General features: G+C 29.2%; 2 protein-coding genes across 6 annotated transcripts; one reads left to right on the top strand and one right to left on the bottom strand.

Moving 5' to 3' along the window:
- Positions 1-15: 15 nt before the first annotated feature.
- Positions 16-14,311, bottom strand: LOC132949061 (cilia- and flagella-associated protein 57). 2 transcript variants are annotated; one of them, XM_061019821.1, is made up of 15 exons: positions 14,291-14,311; positions 10,964-11,240; positions 9,929-10,083; positions 8,532-8,780; positions 8,262-8,445; positions 6,728-7,156; positions 6,394-6,606; positions 5,971-6,144; positions 5,598-5,915; positions 5,267-5,451; positions 5,055-5,154; positions 4,265-4,446; positions 2,631-2,925; positions 2,024-2,239; positions 16-1,227 (listed from the first exon to the last, which is right to left on the bottom strand). In XM_061019821.1, the coding sequence occupies exons 2-15, from the start codon at positions 11,168-11,170 to the stop codon at positions 922-924; spliced, it is 3,213 nt and encodes a 1,070-aa protein (XP_060875804.1). In that variant the 5' UTR covers positions 11,171-11,240; positions 14,291-14,311; the 3' UTR covers positions 16-921. The 2 variants fall into 2 exon arrangements, with proteins under 2 accessions (XP_060875804.1, XP_060875803.1); XM_061019820.1 differs by lacking the exon at positions 14,291-14,311 and adding an exon at positions 12,114-12,331.
- A 442-nt stretch (positions 14,312-14,753) lies between these two features.
- LOC132949575 (transcription termination factor 4, mitochondrial) lies at positions 14,754-17,883 on the top strand. 4 transcript variants are annotated; one of them, XM_061020537.1, is made up of 3 exons: positions 14,754-15,066; positions 16,013-16,631; positions 16,783-17,883. In XM_061020537.1, exon 3 carries the CDS (start codon positions 16,788-16,790, stop codon positions 17,661-17,663), a length of 876 nt encoding a protein of 291 aa, XP_060876520.1. In that variant the 5' UTR covers positions 14,754-15,066; positions 16,013-16,631; positions 16,783-16,787; the 3' UTR covers positions 17,664-17,883. The 4 variants fall into 4 exon arrangements, with proteins under 4 accessions (XP_060876520.1, XP_060876518.1, XP_060876521.1 ...); XM_061020535.1 differs by lacking the exon at positions 16,013-16,631; XM_061020538.1 differs by lacking the exon at positions 16,013-16,631 and having other exon boundaries at positions 14,758-14,795.
- Positions 17,884-20,408: the final 2,525 nt, after the last annotated feature.

Genomic DNA, 20,408 nt, shown 5'->3' with positions numbered 1-20,408 from the left:
AAAAATTGTGAAAATTATTTGGTTAATAAATAATTTAAGAAATATACTTAGGTCAAAAAATATTATAAAAAAAGTTGTTACGTTCTAAATTAATTTACTATAAAAAATTCTAAAAAATAAACTACTTGACTTAGATAGATGTTTTTTTGCATTAAAATTGTTCTTATAATCAGATTTAGAAATAAGTTTTTTTTTATTTTCAGTATTAAAAAATAAAAATAATTTTTTTTATATTATACGTGTAGCACTAAACTATTAAAAAGATATATAAAAAAAATTTTAAAATATTGAATAGAACAAAAGTTATTTCATCTGTCAGGTCTTCCTGTACACTGTAAATTCTAACTATTTTAAAGAAAATATTCAAATTGATCGTATTTAATTGAACATATTATTAAATAATTAATTTAACTATTTAAAAAATAAAAATATATATTAATATGATCATTATAATGCATTAATGTAGAGAATGGAGACTGTTAATATAAAGACAGTACTTAACTAATATTTATTTTATTTAAACTAGTCACTAAAGTAAAGTATAAAATTGCATAAGTAATATAAAGATGGCAAAATATAGCATTATATTAAATTTGTTTTAAAATTTACTTAACTTCATATTTATATACTTATAAATTGCGATTATATAAAATAAAAAAATCAAGATATTATAATAAGTGTTATATTACTTACATATTTTTGTTCAGTCAGTAAAATATATTCTATTATGTTCTATTATTTCTAAAGACTAAAATCAAATAAACATTAAATATTAACCACTACTAACAACAGCATTACAATAAAATAAAATATTCAAAATTTGTTTTAATTGGCGATAAATTATGTTCCTTATGCTATTATTCAACTGCATCTAAATTTGTCACAGCTTTCTATTTCTGAAGATTGTTATTTTTAACTTGTTTAATGTTTAGTAATTTGGTTTTTACTTTCTTTAATTTTAAAAATTAATTTTAAGTTGTTATATTTCTTAGAGTTTGCCTTGAGTTCTTGTCTTAATTTATTGATTGTATCAATGAGGGTTATATTTTCATCCATAAGTTTGTTATAGGAATTGTTTTTTTTTTCACACGCATTTACACGTTTTTTTAAGCTGATAATGGACTGTTCTAAAAATTGCCGCTGTCTTGTAAACTCCATTCTGGTGTCAAACTCTTCACCTTTAGATACTTCAAATGTTTTTGTATTTCCATATTTAATAAACAAATCCTGTAAATAAATTAATTGCTTATCAAATAAAAATAGTACCTAACTACCTAAGTATTATTTACTCTTGGAAATTTAAATTATTAAATACAATAATTTATTATTTTTCATTTTTAAACAATATTTTTAATAATCTTTATTTTTTAATTTAAATGCATAGATGCTGTCACAATATTGTTGGTTGATCGACGATTTGAGTGTAAAACAATACCATTCATTTTTATGAATGCTGCAGTGGCGTATTTATGGGGGGGGGGGGGGAATTTGGGTGTCGTATCACCCCCATGACTTTTTTCAACTAGTGAACCATATTTATGTACCGACTTCTTTAGTTATATATATATATATTACCTACTACATTATTTTTGCGGGTGTAAAAAATAGCCACCCCCATATGACGGGGGGGGGGGGGGCAAATGTTTCAATACTCCACACAAACATGACCAAATTACGCCACTGGAACTAACTATCATATTTACAAATCCGGGGATGTCAGTCGAATTTCATAATATGCAGTGGATGACATATTAATACTTAATAGGGAATATAAGCCATAACTTAACTTAATACAATATAACAGTCATCATTTATTCTTCACTCATTAATATTAACTGTGTTAGTTGCACCGAACTGGGCTTAAGACAAATTTCAGTGGTACATACAATGAACGTACCAATGATCTATTTGGTATGTATCTCATTTTATTTGGTTACACGCAGCCATCCGTGCATGACATACATATTGCCTATGCGGAACTCCTTACAAAAACAGGAAAAAAATTCCAATCTCGTCTACTCACTTTAACTGCGGCTTTTAGCTTTGCCGAATTTTGATAATGTTCACTGGCCGAGTGGATATCAACTTGAATGTTTTTTACAATTCGGTTGACCTCTCGGATTGTCTGTTCTTTTTTATCGAGCTCCAGGCCACACGCCTTCAATCTGTCACGCTGTTCGGATAAGCGTAATTGCATTTGCTTTACCACTGCTGTCATACCTAACATTTCCGATTCCATCTGTCATTCGCGTTCCGTCACAATGACAACAATAATTATTCGGATTTAATACAATTCACCATAGGATTTTACATATTTTCATCGCCAATATCTGACGTTATAATAAATAATTAGCATATTACATAGGTAATAATAATAATTATTATAAACTTGTTATTATTATTATTATCAGTGGATTCATAGGCGCATATCTCATGAGGGATAGGGGGCTTATCCCCCTCAAAAAAATATACAGTTTTTTAGATGTGTGGGTTCGAAGCCCCCATAATGTTTATCGAAGTATCGTGTTAAGTGCAAAGGCTGGTAAGTAGAATATAATGACGTAATGTTTATAATATTATTAATTATTACTATATAAAGGTTAACCTGGTACATATAAATAAAAACTCACGTCTTCAATAGTTTTTTTTTTATCTTGAATTTCCATTATTAATGGCTCGACCGTTTGTTCTAGTTCACTAACATTTTCTTTCATCAGCAACAATTGTTTTTCTATATCTTTCATTTTAAGTTTCTCCTCGAAAATCCGCGATTCCTTTTGCTCTATAATATCGTCACGAACTTGTATTTGCTTCTTAAGGCCTAAGATTGTCTGTTCTTCGATCTTGACTGATACTTTCAGCTGAGTTATATCCTCTTCGTATTTTTCAATTAGACCACCCAAGTCTTCTGCTTCCTTTGACGCTCTATTAAATCAACATTGACACATTGTATTATAATTTGGCATAAATCAAAAACATTTAAGTAACTGTTTCAGCATTATTATACTACAGCACTCGAAATGGAAAATGTTTTGAATCGGTTCGCATACAAAATTAAAATATCATTTGTCTATTTTTGTATTGCAAATTTAAAATCAATGTACCTGCATCATGACTTTTATTTGATCATAAACCAATTCCCGCCACATCTTTTCAATAATAAAAAAAGCTGGTAAGTGGATGTCGCTCTGCTGTACAGTAGGTTACAAGTGGTTCATTATAATGGATGGTGTTAAATTTGAATTCAATGATATAATATCATTGTATAAGATAAACGATTCTGAACAAAAGTCAGCCTATGATATTACTAAGTATATTTGTTGATATTATGTGAATAAAGTAATTTATATATACCTATTTACGTGGAACCTTGTTTTCAATTTTTAAACCTTAGCTATAAAAGTTGAACATTTTTAAAATTTTTAACTACAAAATAATTATTAAATGTTGTCAAAATTCCAACCTTAAATGCTTATCAAAAAAAAAATTGTACCTATGTGTTTTTAATATTTTTCAACAGTTATATAAGCAATACTGCAGGAGCCTTGTATTAAATTTTCACGTTTTTTTACCCAACAAATAAAATTTTATTGACAGTTATAGAAAAAAAAACCAAAATAATTGAAAACTAACAATGCCCGTAAACAGCTCAAAAAGAGTCAAAATATTTTCAAAATTTGATGGTGTATAGAAAATGAGAATATAAATTTTCATATATCTACAGTTATTAGTTTTTGAATTACAACAAAGTAACAAAATCACTACATGAGAAATCAAGTGAATATCCAATATTGTATAAATATGAACTTCAAACGCTAATAAAAATTTAATTTGATTTGCTGGTGGACATTTTTTTTTTTTTTGATAAAGGTAGACAAACTTATGAATAATCTTGTATTGCGTATCCAATCGATTACATCTCTATTAGCTGAATGTATATCATTTAGATTTTAGAGTGCCTTTGAATGCACGGATCGGCATTCATGTGCTATAAGGGGGATTGTTTGCGTACCGTTTCCACAGTCACAGGAAGGAGTAGTATGTAGTTTCCAAGTCTTCATTGTAGTTTATATATCATTCATAAATATATCATTGTAGTAAGTTATTAATAATATTATAATACAATACAGATTACAAACTACGATATAGAATTTTATGCTTATACTTTTAAAACAGAAACGGATGTAAAGCCTAATATTAAAATCAGAAACACCGTTTCAGTTCATTTCGAGCACTGCAGAATTTTAACCTAAAGGTTACGCACGCTTTAGCTTTCATTTTGTATGATCCAAGTTCGCCTCTAAGATTTAAATTAATTTTTTTCAATTCTCTCAATTTATTCACAAAGTCAGCCTTTTTTTCCAATACTTCCCGATCTGCGTCCTCTTCGATTTTACACATACGATCAGACATACTTTGTTTATCTTTAATCAATTGTTCTTTTAACTATATAGACAATAATTTGAATGTTTTATCAATTATTATAGTTTGTAATATTAAAAAAGCAAACTGTCTAATTGGTAGAAGTAACTAATAAGTAATTGGTGATTACTATTATTATTCATTATAATATATAGGTAGATTATGGGATGACTGCGATTTGGTTCCCAGGTTGTCTACATTTAAAACATTACATAGGTACGGGTATACAAATTAAATCCTGGATAATATCAACAATATGGTATCATAATAAGTCGGTTGATTCCAATAAATAAAATTTTTATAAAAATTAATGAAGTAGTATACATTTACAGCATATATTTTTGACGAATTCTAAGTTCAAAATTTGGCAATCATTCAATTTTTTTAATATTTTTACCAATAAACTTTTAAATATACCTACATATTTTCTACGATCTATTGGATATATCCTATTTAAAAACTTTGCCAGACATCGTAAAACCTAATAAAATATCATAAGAATATAAGATTAACATTCGAACAATTTATTTTGCCCTGGAACCAATTCCGTATATTGAGTCGTATTGTTAATTATTATCTTTTGAAATTTAAATCACCTTAAAGTATTATATTTAAACAAGTACACCACTTACTTTTACAATATTTTCATCTTTTTCATTAAGTTTTATTTTAAATTGATCTACTATTTTCTGTAATTTTTCGTTTTGTTCAAATTCAGATTTGTTCATATCTCTAGTATAAATTACAGTAATATAATAATTTAAACGATCATACAGTATGGGTTAATAACCTAACCAGCTAGTGTAATTACTAATTATCAAACGTTACTAATAATCATTATTACTTTTCCAATTCCGAGTTAGTTTTAATTAACTCATTTTGAAGTGTGTCATATTTTTCGTATTCGTATAAGAGTTTTTCATTATAATTAGCTTCCAATTCTTCCAACTCTTGAGCATGTGAATCTTTTAAAAGGTTTAGTTCCATTTCTAACCTACTCTTATCAGCCATGTGTTTTTTAGTTATTTCCTTGAATATAAATATAATTATTTACTCACTTTTAATTATGACAATATTTTTTTACTATCTAGGTAAGGCACCTATAGACAGTACTAACTACTAATCGTAGTCCGTAGGTATTATAATATATATCGTATTATTCTTGTTTTACCTACCGTATTTTTATTTTCCAATATTTTCATAACGATCGAATGGTTATTATTCAATTCCTGGATCTGTTGTTCTTTAGATTTTATAAGTTGAGTAATTTGATATTTGCTTTCCCTTTCCAACTCATTTACTCTCATTTTAAGTTCTGCCATATTTTCGATTTTGTTCTTTAACTCCAAAGCGTTCACTAGAATATCATCAGAATATGCGAATTGGTCATTTAAAATAACCTTTTTGCCTTCAGCATCCTTAATTTCCCATATACATATACTCCCATCTGACGAACAGGTGATCAAGTTTGAATCATCAATTGTCATACTCATCTGTAAAACGTTATATGATTAAGATTTAAAAATAACAATGTCATAATTAGTAAACCTTTGTAATATTCTTGTTGTGCATATTAAACTCTTTGTGTTTGATTTCAGCCATGATAGGTAACATTAATGATAACACAACACCATTTTGACCTGCTACGAATAGAATTAAATCTGATCTTGACAAAACTATCGCGTCTAATGCACCTTGGTGCAAGTCTATATCACGGACCACCTAGATAATTTTTAAGATAAATATTATAATTAGACTTCTTATGGTTAGGTCCTATTCCAACAACTTTAACTGTACGATGGTGTGATTATTTTTATAGGTTTTTGACTCTTGTAATTGGTTTTTACAGCTAAATAAATATGATAATTAAAATTTTAGAGAAGATTACATTAGTGCTTCTATATTTTACTTGGGTAACTAAGTTTTATAATAATTGAGTGTAGGTATATAATTTGAAATAAAAAAGTTTACGGATTGATTATTTATTTCTTTGAATCGACCATCTTGAGCAGCTGGGAAAATCTGATTAGTGTCGTTTGAAATGGCCAAATCCATATAAATCGTTTTAGAATGTACGATATCCATGTCCCTTTCACCAGTCCTTGTATTGAATTCGTAAATAGCACCATCTATTCCACACGTGACTAGTTTCATATCGTTTGGTGCCCATACCATAGCCGTGATCTATAAATCATTAACTTGATGATATATATCATCACATCAATAACATTTGTACGTATATGCATTATGCATGACGTGTAAATTATTACGCATGCAATCGTTGGTAATCATTGTCAACACACACCGTACTTGAATGTCCTTTGTACGTAAACCTTTTTTCAAATTTCACCGAACAATACACATCAACGTCGAATTGGTTAGCTAAAGCAAACATGTGACCGGACGTACTAAATTCGGTCAAGTTACAACTCGTCACAGCGAACTCTCTCCACGATTTCAGACCTTCTGTGTGCACCAATTGGAACTCGACTTTCCCCGTGAACGCGGCTACGGAATATAACCCAGAAGGGTGTAGTGAAACACTAAACACATCTTCTTGGTATTGTTGTGACAGTAATAATGAACAATTCAAATAGTTCCAAACCCTAATGGTGTGGTCAACCTTGCCACAAGTTATGAATATTGGTTTCCATTTACACGTTGACAAGCTGGAGATACCACCATGATGCAAGTCTTCACCAAGAGGCTTAAAGTAAACAATATTCTGTGCGTTCTACAATAAAATATTGGTATAATGGTATACATTGAATTGTGTCCTGACTATCAGTGCCGTAGTCAGAAAATTTTTTTTTTTTAATGGGGGGTACTTCATTTTTTTCTCTAACCTTTCAATTACTATAATATCTAGTTGTGACCCCTTTGTTCATAAAGTGTAGATACTCTTTTTATGACTATATATTTATGTTAACAACTATGGTACCTACATTTAATATAACAATGTATTAATATTATTGTAAACCATAGGTTAATGTATTAACTAATATAAGTGTATTAATATATTATAATTATATCAAAATGTGTTGTAAACAAAACATTCCATTTTTTGTTCGAATATTATTAAAAATTACTAACAAAAGTATAATACTATATTAGGGCATTTGAAAGCTGGTCGTTTTTTGTGGATTTAGACCTATAAGTGGGAAAAAAATATACTTCCATAAGTCCAATTTGAATTTCGAAAAAATATAAGAATTTCTGCCCTTTATGGCTTTATGTCTGTGTTTTGTAGGAAGCGAATATTTTTTTTTAGTAATATTAAAGTTAAATTGAATTTTGATAAAAAAAGAAAATTAATTTGGTACTTGAATAATTAAACAATACGTACCACAAAGTACAAATCAAAAATCCATTTCTTACATAACCTAGAAAATAGATTAAGGAATTCAAATATGTTTTCAAAATTAAAATAGGGCTTTCGGTACTGGGTGAATTTTTCTTCCGCTTTTTGGGAGTTTCGTGGCACACGGGAGTTGAACATTTTTTTATCACAAATTAATATAGTGATGTGACTGCGCGTATGTACGTTACTAAGGTCCAAGAATCTTAGCCATCGTTTATCTTTAGTTACATAAAGGGTTCGGGGAACTCATACACACAAATAATCAGTGACACAGCACTAACGATGGATGTACAATATTTCCTAAATCCAACCACTTCAAAATGGTTCGCTTTGACAGTTTTAACTTTTCATTTTTATCAAACATATAATATAATATAAAATAAGCCAAAAAAATACGGGGGGAGGGCACATGCCCACAGTGCCCACTCCCTGGCTACGGCACCGCTGACTATATTATTTCTCATTTCTAGAGTATTACCATATATGTGTCTGGAATTTCAGCCAACGGTGCCCAAAACAATTGAGACCTCCTTGTAACACAAATCATTTTTAGGTTTTTTGGACTTATAGACAGTGTCTCTATGTTATGCATAGGTCTATCGGTATCCAGAGCATTTAAGTTTGAGTCAGTTTGCTTCAAGAATTCATTTCGTCTTTTGTATCTGTAAAATTATAAATTCAACGCCATTGAAATTCTTAGTAAGTACCAGGTACCTAACTATCTATTTTTAATTTTTTTTTAGCAAACCTGTGATTAGTTTTTTCGTAGTAATAAACACAGGAATCGCCAAATACGAATATTAAACCTATCTTGATCGGAATACAGCATCTTATGTCCATTCGTTGATTACTTTCTTTTGATAAGGGAACTACGTCTAAAGGAGCTTTTATTCTATTTTTTGGATCAAAATCCATCATTGTTTTAACGTTGTACATAGCTATAAGCTCTCCATTCTCTACTATTATTATACGACCATCCATAGTACCAGCTAAAATCCTATAAAGTTTTATATTTATTATATAATTTTATAACTTGTATCGTTGGGTATACCTACTAGTTATACTATATTATAATCACATGCGCATGCTTAGGTATAGCCGTATAGGATCTACCTAAACTGGCATTAAAAAGTAAAAACTTGAAAATTAAACACAAGATATTGAACCATATTATATTGTCATAATTTGAAATGAACTTATAAAATTTAAATAACTGGAATATCACTTCATGACAAAAGTCAAAAACTATACTCGTAGGTCGATAATGAGTTTAAGCTTCAGCCTTAATGTAGGTATTATAAAAATGTACGTAAAAAACTTAATTACATTAAGCCATTAAGGTACATCGTACATCAATAATGAAAGACCAAAATAGTTTTTAAAATTAACCATCAAGTAGGTACACAATATCCTGAATATCCTAAAACTCTATTGTTCATCACTCAGGGCGTATCACCAATAATACGTTTATAATCTAATATACATAAATATATAATTACAAATAAATAAATTGTTATGAAAATATTATTCTATATTATATTATATTATTATAATATTATACAAATTATTTATAGAAGGTATAAAAATAAATAGATTTTTTCAGATTTAATAAAAACATTTTGTTCGTTTATAAACTTTAACTTAATTCCATTTTTTGTATGAGCAAATTTTCGAAATTTAAATTCATTAAGAATTAACAATACGGTTTACCTTTTAAACTAAGCCTTAGCTTTTAAGAAACTTTTTTTTGTCTATCACTCAAATGCATATTTTAGTTCGTTGATAATAATGAAATACCGAATGATGTTTCACTGAAGTCTCAATATAATTATAGAATATTGGCCACGAATCAATAAACATTTTTGTTTTTTAAAAATGTATACATTGACGGTAAAAAATAAGGACCGCAATATTGATATACTGACCGTAAAATACAAATTTTATCTTAGGCGCAACTGTTCCGTGTCCAACTATTTACCTACTTTGATCTTGAAAAAATTGTTGCTCCCCTCTATTCTAAAATCGTGGCTACGCCACTGCCGTGTTTTATGGGGCATTGGGACATCCAAAACTTTCAACTTCATTTATATTAGATACAAATCACTTAAAAAATGTTTTGATTTGACATTTTCAATAATACATTACCTATCACCGTTCAACCAACATACAGTGGAAAAATCCAAGTTGTCGGCTTTTTGAAAACCATACTGCCGCCAAATAGAATCACTGATAGTGACTAGCCGGAATAGCCCTTTACCAACAAAACAGCATATAGTATTGTCGGATGGATTTAAGGCCATCTATGATAATTTAAATATTGTTAATGACTTTTACAATAAACACATTAACAAATGTTTAACTCGCATTTATATACATTATATATTATGTATATGTGCATCATAATATTTTAAATTGCCAATATGTTATATTATATACAAAAATGTATATAATATCTAATATATAAAATTCTCGTGTCACAATGTTAGTTACCATACTCCCCTGAAACGGCTGGACCGATTTTTATGAAATTTTATATGCATATTCAGTAGGTCTGAGAATCAGACCTGCTATAATCAGCTACTAACTATTTTTCATACCCCTAAGTGATAAGGGTTGTCCAGAAAAAAATAAAAATAAAAATAATAATAGTGTATTATATATTGGTGGCTATTAGTTAATCGGGCATGTTTGTAAGTTTGTATTATTATTTTTTGTCGGTATATAAATGAATGTTTGTGTGTAGATAGACCTCTGGGAAGAAGATAGGCTAATTTAAAAAGGATTAAATTTGTTTTTTTTTTATTCATCGGATTTTAGTACGGTTAGGTTAGGATTTTGTATTAATTGACTATATTAATCCACCGTAGGTGGAATTAAGTAAAAACGACAAACTTGGATACTAACTTTGATACTTTAGAGTTAAATCATACACTTATGTACAAACAGGACGGGGTCCACGATCTACCGCAGGTAGATTGCCTACCTGATAATATACTGCTGCGAATCAGAATTTTTATTCCGGGCAACAGAAAAGTTAAGGTAAATTTAGAACATCATACACCGAATATTAAATAACGCATTGAACAATGTTTGAGTCATATACAGTTTGTACATTTAACGGGTAACGAAGTGCACGGGATCAGCTAGTATAATATATAATATATTAATATGTATACATACGTCTAACACTGGTCCTTCGGCATTTGGAGGGTTGCTAGCTTTCACGTAGCTCTCGATTTTTGAATTTTCCCAATTGTAGTAGTACATCATAAAATCCGGTCCATTAGTGAGGGCTGCCAAATAAGTATCATCAAATGAGAATTTGATATTAATGAAATTATCGGTTTTCAAATCCGTTAACACGGTTAGTAGTTTTTTTCGTTTCATTGAGTCCAGGTCATAAATACTGATGGTAGGTTTCTTCTTGTCACCTTTTTCTGCCACAGCTATAACGTTTCTAAATTACAGTAAAAAGTCAGACAAATTATATTTGTATTTGTATACCAACCTAGTTAGTTATAATAACTATAATTTATTGTATGTATAATTTATAATACATTTTTAAAAAATTAAATACAAAGATATTATTATTTGGTGTAGTTGGTTTTCTAATAGGATATAGGAACCTATATTTGTACACATAGTAATTTACAGTAACTAAGTAGGTACCTATATGAATAGGTACAATAGCTAAATTGCCAATAGGTATGAATACTCTTATATAGACTTACTGATATTTTTAGGTATTTACTATTTATAAACAAATAATTACATAGCCACATAGGTACCTACTGTAATAGTTATACTTATAGTAATAGGTACAGTGCAATTTTTATGTTACGGAGTCTCATGGACTACCAATAAAATTCTTATTATAGTCAAGTTTGTTAAATAGATGTGCATATCATATCTATTTAGTTTTTTTAGTTGATACATTTTCTTAATCAGAAAATTGTTTAACGGAAGTTTCACTGTAATGGTCAGTCATCAATAATCTTGTTCATAGAGCAAGTAAAGCATTTGATCTCCCTCACCAAAAATTTGTTTTCAGTTACGGCCTTGATGGTATATATATGTATATTGCCATATTGACAAATTATTATAATACCTATATATAGGTTTTTTGCTAAATTCACACCTATTATAGGCTATTACCAACTGAATAATAATAGATAACGTATGATTAATAATAGATAGATTGTTTTTAAAATTGTCATAATTATAATAAACTAAGTACCTATTAATTATTATAATATCTATATGCAGTTATACCAATGTATGTGGTTCATAAGACACAAACAAATTTATAATAAAGATAGTAAGAGCATACTTGTTAATGCAGAGGGCCATAGCAGTGATGACTTTTTGTGGTTCGGCCAGGTGTATATATTTTTGTTTATGATGAGCAGTGTTGTAAATAACGAGGACACCAGACGCTGGATAGACGATTTCATTTTCATTTAGAAATAAACAATTGCCGTTCACTTGAGTAGTGAGACCGAAAAAAAATTTTGGGCTTAAGGTCGGTATCATCATAGGACGTGACATTATGACGATAAATAAAGGTATCAGCTCTCCCTCTCTTTTTCACAATACACCTTAGATCATAATATACTAGTATAATATGATCATCTAAGCTATACACCTATATGCAAAAATAACTGATTGCTTATAAAAAAATTCACGTAAATATAAAACAAGTTCGTATTAATTTAAATAAAAATGAATACTATTTATATATATATATATATATATATTTAGTATTTAAAATAATGATATATTATCATATTTTTAATTATACTTATGTAACTAAATTAACACGCAAGTATTTTCCATATATTCCGATACACCGATGATATGTAAATGCAGATACCATACCAGTGACTTTGTTAAATCGAATTTTGTATTTTCTGATATATAATATTACACAGTTGCTATGATACCACGTTAATGAATAGTAAATACTAAATAGGTACTTTTTTTTTTTTTTATTTATTTTTTTTTATTGGGTAACCCGCGGCAACATAGGCCATTGGGTGTGGGTAGAGCACTGTAGGTTTTTATATTGGGTAGGTTTGGTAGGTTTTTTATATTGGGTAGGTTGGTACACGTGTGTGTTGTGTTTGGCAGAATTTCTAATGGGGCACCCGTAGGTTTCTGCCGTGCCCCGGGGTGGGGGGATGGCGGCACTTGTTCTCCGGACACCGTGACTTGCACGGAGAAAAATGCCGCCCAGTGGTCGAGGATCGAACTCGGACCGGCTGTGCCGAATCCGTCGCGTTAGACCGCTCGGCCACCTCGTCCCCCTAAATAGGTACTAAATGTACATGTTTCCTGTATCCAGTCCTTTTTGTTATTGTTATGATTATATAATGTATATTCTTTTACTATAATACTATATATTTACGTATTCATATAGATAAGAAGCAATGGTTTAAAAATATGTACCTGTATGATATTTTATAGGTGCCTATTTTGTTTTTATATTTTTTACACATATGTTTATGATCGTGACATTAGACTCATCATTGTTTTCAACCAAATACTCTGTAACGCCAGTTAAGGTAATCGAATATGGAATTAAAACCACACGAGCCGTTAATTTGTGCAAAACTTATATCTGTTTCTATGTTTGTGAATACGCGCCAAGTCAGTTTGTGTTTCAAAACGAATGCTTTAAAAACGTTCGACCAACGGGACACATGACACTCGAGTTTCCAGGTAATGGGACATTAATAACTAGAACATACTGTGATCTTTTTGCTGTTCTTGTCAATTTTTCTGACGACTGTACCAGTTGTTGCATTCAAATACCCAGTTACTGGTTTTTGTTTTTTAATCAGATTGTTTAGTATGTCCAACTGCTCGTTACTATAACAGTGTACGGACGGTATACTGACATACTTTACAAAGTTGATTTATTTGTCATTACACATCAATACAATATCAGGAAAATCATCTTTATCATAATCATCAGCAGTTAAAGCCTCTGATCTGATTTTTCGGACGACGTCATCTTATTTAATACCTTGCAAATTACCACAATCCAACTGAGTGGGTGATGCCATGTTAACAGCGCCCCACCCGAAGGAAAACGCTTTAGTCTTTTTTAGCGCTTCCTTGTTCAAGCCTCGCTGAAACCCTTTTACGTGGTTCGTGACTCTGAGACCATCAATTGTCATGTTTGCCACAAACATTCCGTTTTCAGGCTTAACTTTAATTCTAAAAGTTTTACACCCCTGATAAATGTATTAATATTCATTATAACTTAGACAATACATTAGATAATATTTTACAATACATAATATTATGGTTCTATAAACTGTGATGTAAACACACCACGGAAAAATCATAATACAGTAATTAGTGCTTCAGTCAGTACTCATCACTGTGTGGATAGGGAAACAGAATAAGCTGGTATTACATATTTACATAGTTAATAAAAGACTTACATTTCTAAACAATAGCTAAACTATTCAATACAGTAGACAGTAGTATTATACATACCTGTTTCCGTAAAAAGTGATGTTTTAAATACTTCAAGTCAAATTACATATTTAAACTGCTCTCATTAGGTAATGTAAACTGAACAATGTGTATTAGTCAATAGTCTATAGTCATTACTCATTAGATTAGATTGTATAGTCTAAAGAGGAATTTGGAATTTATAACCTAACTTTCGATTATTATTTATTTGTCATTATGTTATGATGACAACAATATGTCGGTATGACTATCGTGGTAATGACACCAATAGAATTTATTTTATATACTTAAAAACAATTTACAAAAAATATTATGTGACATAGGGTGACATCTACTTCGTAAAAGAACCGTAGTTTCGGTGCAATAGTACGGCACCCCTAAAATTAAATGAAATGCAACACAACGTCCAATGTTTCTTATCACTATAGTCGTCCGTGAAATAGTACCCACGGATTCATATCAATATTAATCCGTGATAGTACCCTAGCTTTGGTCTCCCAAATTCGCACACGTTTTTATGATTTGAGTAGGTATAAATAATAATTTAATAATTAATAATTAATAATTTATTAACTGTGAGAACGAATTAAAATACTATCTAGCAACCGTGAGTCGTGACTGTTAGACATTTATGATTTAGACGGCCTGCAGCTATTCTCATTTATCTGATTACTGTTACTGCTTAGTTCATTGTTATATGCAATTTATTATGTTAGCAATTGTGTAAAAACAGTAAAAGGCTAATTAATTGCTAATAAAAATTTACACTTTCTATTAGCTTTATCCACAAAGATTAAGTAAGTATATCAATATCTATATTATCTATAAAATATCATGTAAGGAGTGTCATAGCGATACCAAATTTTTTTTTCCACTAGATTGTTAATCATTGTGACTCTTTTGAAAATATTGATGAATTGAAATTTAAATGCAAACGAGAAGTTTTCGTTTCATCTAACTTGGTTTACTTACTAAGGTGTAACGGTATTAGGTCCATGATAACGGGTTCAGAAAAATAGGGATGGCATACTTGGTGAATTTCCATCTATACCTATACTTTATCTTTAAGTAGAATACACTGGGCGGCACACATCTCCTTCACAATGGTATAGGCGGAAAAGGGAAAAAATGAACAGAACTAGTGTATTCTACCTACTTTTGAGACAAAGTAATGAGGATATATTAATATTATAAGCTACATCAATTTTAATACTTTTAGTCTTTTAGTACTATAAACCTATCATTTATTAACAAAATACATTTCGAAAAATTCATAACAAGGTTAGGTACTTATTTTTCTTATTATTTATATTGAAACAATAAATCATTTTTATCGAATTGTTCATAATGAAATAATTTTTTGATTTAGCTGAGCTGTATGTCTCAAAAGTCCCGTATCACCCTGGTGGCATCTTTGTGGCAAATCAATATATTTAATTGTGGCTTTTTTACAGTAATTCATAAGTATGAAAATTCTGATTGAATGGCATAAGATTCAAATATTTTTATGCAATTGAGTTTTTAAATTTTCAAAATAGCTATTTAATGATTAGAAACAGTTAAAATATTTTTTTATCAAAATTGAGTGAAAATCTGCCAAGTAAAGCAAATTTTAATTGTTGCCTTCATTAGAATAATACCTTGTTATGTTACTGTTAGTAAAACACGAATCACATGATTTAATTAATCTTGCAGATTTTTTTTATAACAATCTACTTTATCTTCGTACTTATTTTGTTTTAGATTTAAAAAATGATGTTTACATTCTGAGTACATGATTTCATTGACATGGTTAAATGTTACCTTCCAAATAATGAAAATTGCAAACAAGCGGCAAGCTTTGGAATTGAGTACCTATCATTTATCAAGATCGTCAAAAACAATGTTATATTAACAGATTAATGTCTCAATTTTTGGAAACACTTAAATAATTTAACAATTAACAAAGCTCCATTAATAATTAGATATTTACAAATTATTATAAAAATAATACGCGTTCTATTGAGGTTGATTAAATCATAAGATTAGTGTTTTGCTGACATAATTGTAGGTATTATTCTAACTAAGTCAACAACTTAATTTGTTTTACTTTGGTCTATTTTCATTAAATTTTAATACATTTTTTTTGATAACTGTTTTTAAAAATATGACAGAAAATACCTATCTTCAATATTTAAAAAAATTTGTATTTTTGAAACAAAAAATTTGAATTTTATGCCATTCAATTGGATATTCCATACTTTTACTGTAAAAACATATTTAAATATATTTTTTTGCCACAGAAATACAAGGAAGATATGGGACTTTTGGAACATACTGTATAGACAATAAAGAAACGATAGTCTTTGATTAAGGAGCATAAGTATAGCTTTAGTCACTATAGCTATTATAAGAATGTAACGTTAAAAATAATAATTTATGTTTTTCATTCAATCTTAAAATTTGTGTAATTTAATTATTGAAGGAATTTATAGGTATTAAGTGTGTAAAAATATTTATTTTTTTTTTTTCAGTTACAATGTTGTTAATGAGAACGTTTCGATCATGTTATTTGTGTCATTGTTCAAAAATGATCACATCTAAAAATATGTCTGTTGCAGTAAATGAACTGAATGTCGTACCAGAACACTTATGTAACTTGGCTAAGCAGTTAAATGTAAAAAGTTCAATATTATCCAAAGTTATAAACAACCATCAAGAGAAATTAAAATTTTACTCTGAATCAAGGTGGCTAGTACTATTTGAATATTTAACCCAGTATGACTTTAAAACATCTGAGCTTCTAGAAATGATAGATTCAAATCCAGATATATTAAGTATAAATAGACAAAACTTACAGAGATGCATGATTGCATGGACTAACTTTCGCTTTGAAGACAAAAAATTAAGACAACTAATAATTTCACAACCTTCTTGTTTGTTGCTGGACGATAAGCTAATTCTATCCAGAATTCCTAAACTTTTATCATATGTTGGTAATAAACAAAATAGGTTATTAGAATTGATATCATATTCGCCAAATATTTTGTTTGACAATTGGAAATATATTGAGTCTAAATTAGATTATATATTGTTGAACATGGAACTTGGTCCTACTCAATTTGTAACAACGAGTGTTTTGTCCTCAACACTTTTTGATTTAAAGTGTAGACATACTTTTTTGGTAAAACTAGGTATGTACAAACCTCGAGATCCAAAGGCTAGTCCAAATCTAATAACTGGTAATCCTTCATTGAAAGCAATCATTGAAACAAGTGATAAGCAGTTTGCTGTTAAAGTTGCTGGAGTTACAGCTGAAGAATTCTTTGTTTATAAAAAAATATTTAAAAAACAATTAGATGAAGAGAATGATGATGATTCAGATGAATGTGAATATTATAGTGATGATAATTGATTTTTATTTGCGATGTATAGTTTGTAGAAGACATTGTTAATAGCGTGTATAAGCTATAAATATACTAAGATACATATTTAAACAACTGTAAAAATCATTTTAAATTATGTAAAAAAAATTTTTATTTAATCAATTGCATGTATTTTTTATGTTGTAAAATTTGATTAATTTTACTAATCATTCAACAACTTGGACATTAAAGCCACATTTATTATTTACACTTTCATAATGTATTTTGTTAACATAATTCATTAGCCAAATTTTTAGATTTGGTAAAAGCTTTCGATACAGTAGAATACTGTTTATTATTTACAGTACTCGGTTGTTATGATATAAGTGAAATTTGCTGGTTTAAAAGTTATCTAACTAAAAGAAAACAAATTACTAATGTTAATGGCAAGACTGGGCATTAACTAATTACTTTTGGCTTTTCATCAACTTAACTGTTAACTTACTAAATTTCTTTTTTTCATTTTAAGAGGTAAGTTAAGTTAAGTTAATTTATTTTGTTTTTAATCTTATTATATTTCATTATTTCAGTTTATTTCATTTTCATGTCGAAAAATATTTACTGTAATATCATTTGAATCTAACTTATATGGAAATCCTTTATAAAGTATAAACACTATAGACTATAGTCTATAAATTAGTCTTGGGTTGGAAAAACATTTTATACATTTTTAACTACAAAATTATTTTTTAGTTTTCAATTTGATAAATTCTGTCAAAATACAGTTTAAATACTTAAAAAAAAAATTGTGCCTATGTATTTTTAATATTTTTTAACTGCTATTTTAACAATATATCAAGAGCCATTATACGAATATAAAAAGTTTTTGGATTCAATTAAAAGCCTGCACCTCTTGTGGTTCTATGGGCAATGACGCAAAAATACTAATTTACACAAATAAATGAATCTATGAAAGTAGGTAGGTACCAAGTGTTTCCAAAAGTCTTGATTATGTTGATTGAGAACGTAAGCAAAAAGAGCTATAATATTCTTGGGTGGAAATTGAAAATACATAATATGTATTTGGGTGAAATAAAATTGCAGGTGAAAAGGAAAGGTAATTTTTGAGCGACAATTTTCCCGGAGCTGACCCTATTTAAAGATATGTTTTTTTCTAAAACTGAAAACCAACGTTCTACTAGTTGTATTAAATGAAAGTGATTTGGTTAAAATGGTCAGGGGCTTAAGACCCCATTGAGACATTGACCCTTGTTTATTATAGTTCATGCTAGATATTCTAGGTTTAATAATTACTAGTAGTCTAGACGTATAATCACTACCTACCTGGTTACCTATATGGGCAATGGTTATAAGTTATAACACTTATAACTATAATTGTATACCTACTCAGTGACGTGTCGAAGGTATTATTTTGGAGCAATTGCTCCTCCAAAATTGGTGGTTGGCCCCCTGCCACAAAATACCCTAGCTTCCTAGGTGACTAAGTATATCGTAGAAATATCATATCCGATTATACAAATCGTTACAAATGTACGCATATTTTGTAAATTTTTAATTTAAACTTTTTTGTTGAGTTGGAAATGCCGTTATAAACATCAAGGGGGGGCTGGGTGGGTACCTTATATACATTTTTGCTCCTCGCCAAAAATGAGTTCAACACGCCACTGTACCTACTTACATAGGCGTGTTCAGACTTTAGTGGCCGAGGGGGCATAACAAATTTTTAAATTGTGAAACCTATTTTTTTTTATGTTACAAAATTTACAATGATAGAGAGTATTTTTTAATTATGATCAAAAAGTATAACCATTGTCAAAACAATAAAAATACTTTTTTCCCATCCGGCATCCATTATACAAGGTAAAAAACATACAAATTGTAAAACTATTTACTAATCAGTAGGTAATATATATTTTGAGTATCTGACAAAATTTAAATTATTTTAACAAGTCGTAAAATATCTAAAAACATTTTTGAAATTATAACCGGCAATTGGATAATAATATAATATCAACTGATAAAACTATAATATTATAATATGATAATATAATCACTAGTTAATAAATGCGTAACTAAAAAAATTACAATATTAATCAAAATATATAGGTACTGCAGGGTACACGCCGCACGACTTTTTTTTTTATCCTGGCATGATTTTGTTGGAGGCACAGTCTGCCGGGGGGCCAGTGCCCACCCGGCCCCTCCCGTAAACACGCCTATGCCTACTTATATAATATAAGTACTTTTTTTTCACCATTCCACAAGAACGAACCATCAGAATTGTACTGTATTTCATAATAATATAATAATGTGCATTGTTATAACTTATAATATATAGTTGATCGTCTATTCCTGTCTTAAATCTATATACCTGCTACGTGACACTATAGGTAGGTATTAAAAACAAATTCACGATGGAGATATGTCGTCACTACAAAAATTTCCCTATGTAAATCGAATAGGTAGGTAACTAATTTTCGGATGACTTGTGCTTAAATTTCCGGTGGAAATAAGTAGTACTTGTCATTCAATGCTGTGATTTAGCCTGTGAATTTTCAGTACCTACGGTTGTGTTCATTAATTGTTTCATGGACAGACAATGCAATCTATTTGTGAAAATTCTATCATCGCGCGGTTTTTTTCGTTCACAACCATTATTTAAATCCGTCTTTTTGTTGCCTATAATAAAATGATATTTATGAAGATTTTGTTTGAAAACCATAGTGGTTTACCCTTTTCATAATTTATAAACTCAGCTTAATTTTCCATATTTC

The sequence above is a fragment of the Metopolophium dirhodum genome, chromosome 7, assembly GCF_019925205.1.
Source record: "Metopolophium dirhodum isolate CAU chromosome 7, ASM1992520v1, whole genome shotgun sequence".
Lineage (NCBI taxonomy): Eukaryota > Metazoa > Arthropoda > Insecta > Hemiptera > Aphididae > Metopolophium > Metopolophium dirhodum.
This window is presented reverse-complemented; position numbering and strand designations above follow the sequence as displayed.

What these genes read in the sequence shown, in the direction of transcription:
- LOC132949061 (XM_061019820.1), bottom strand. Translation starts at nt 12,331, where the DNA reads ATGTCACGTCCTATGATGATACCGACCTTAAGCCCAAAATTTTTTTTC. An exon ending in TACGAAAAAACTAATCACAG is followed by an intron (nt 8,446 to 8,531) that starts GTTTGCTAAAAA and finishes ATAATTTTACAG; the next exon opens with ATACAAAAGACGAAATGAAT. An exon ending in AAAAAAAAACTATTGAAGAC is followed by an intron (nt 2,240 to 2,630) that starts GTGAGTTTTTAT and finishes CGCGAATGACAG; the next exon opens with ATGGAATCGGAAATGTTAGG.
- LOC132949575 (XM_061020535.1), top strand. Translation starts at nt 16,788, where the DNA reads ATGTTGTTAATGAGAACGTTTCGATCATGTTATTTGTGTCATTGTTCA.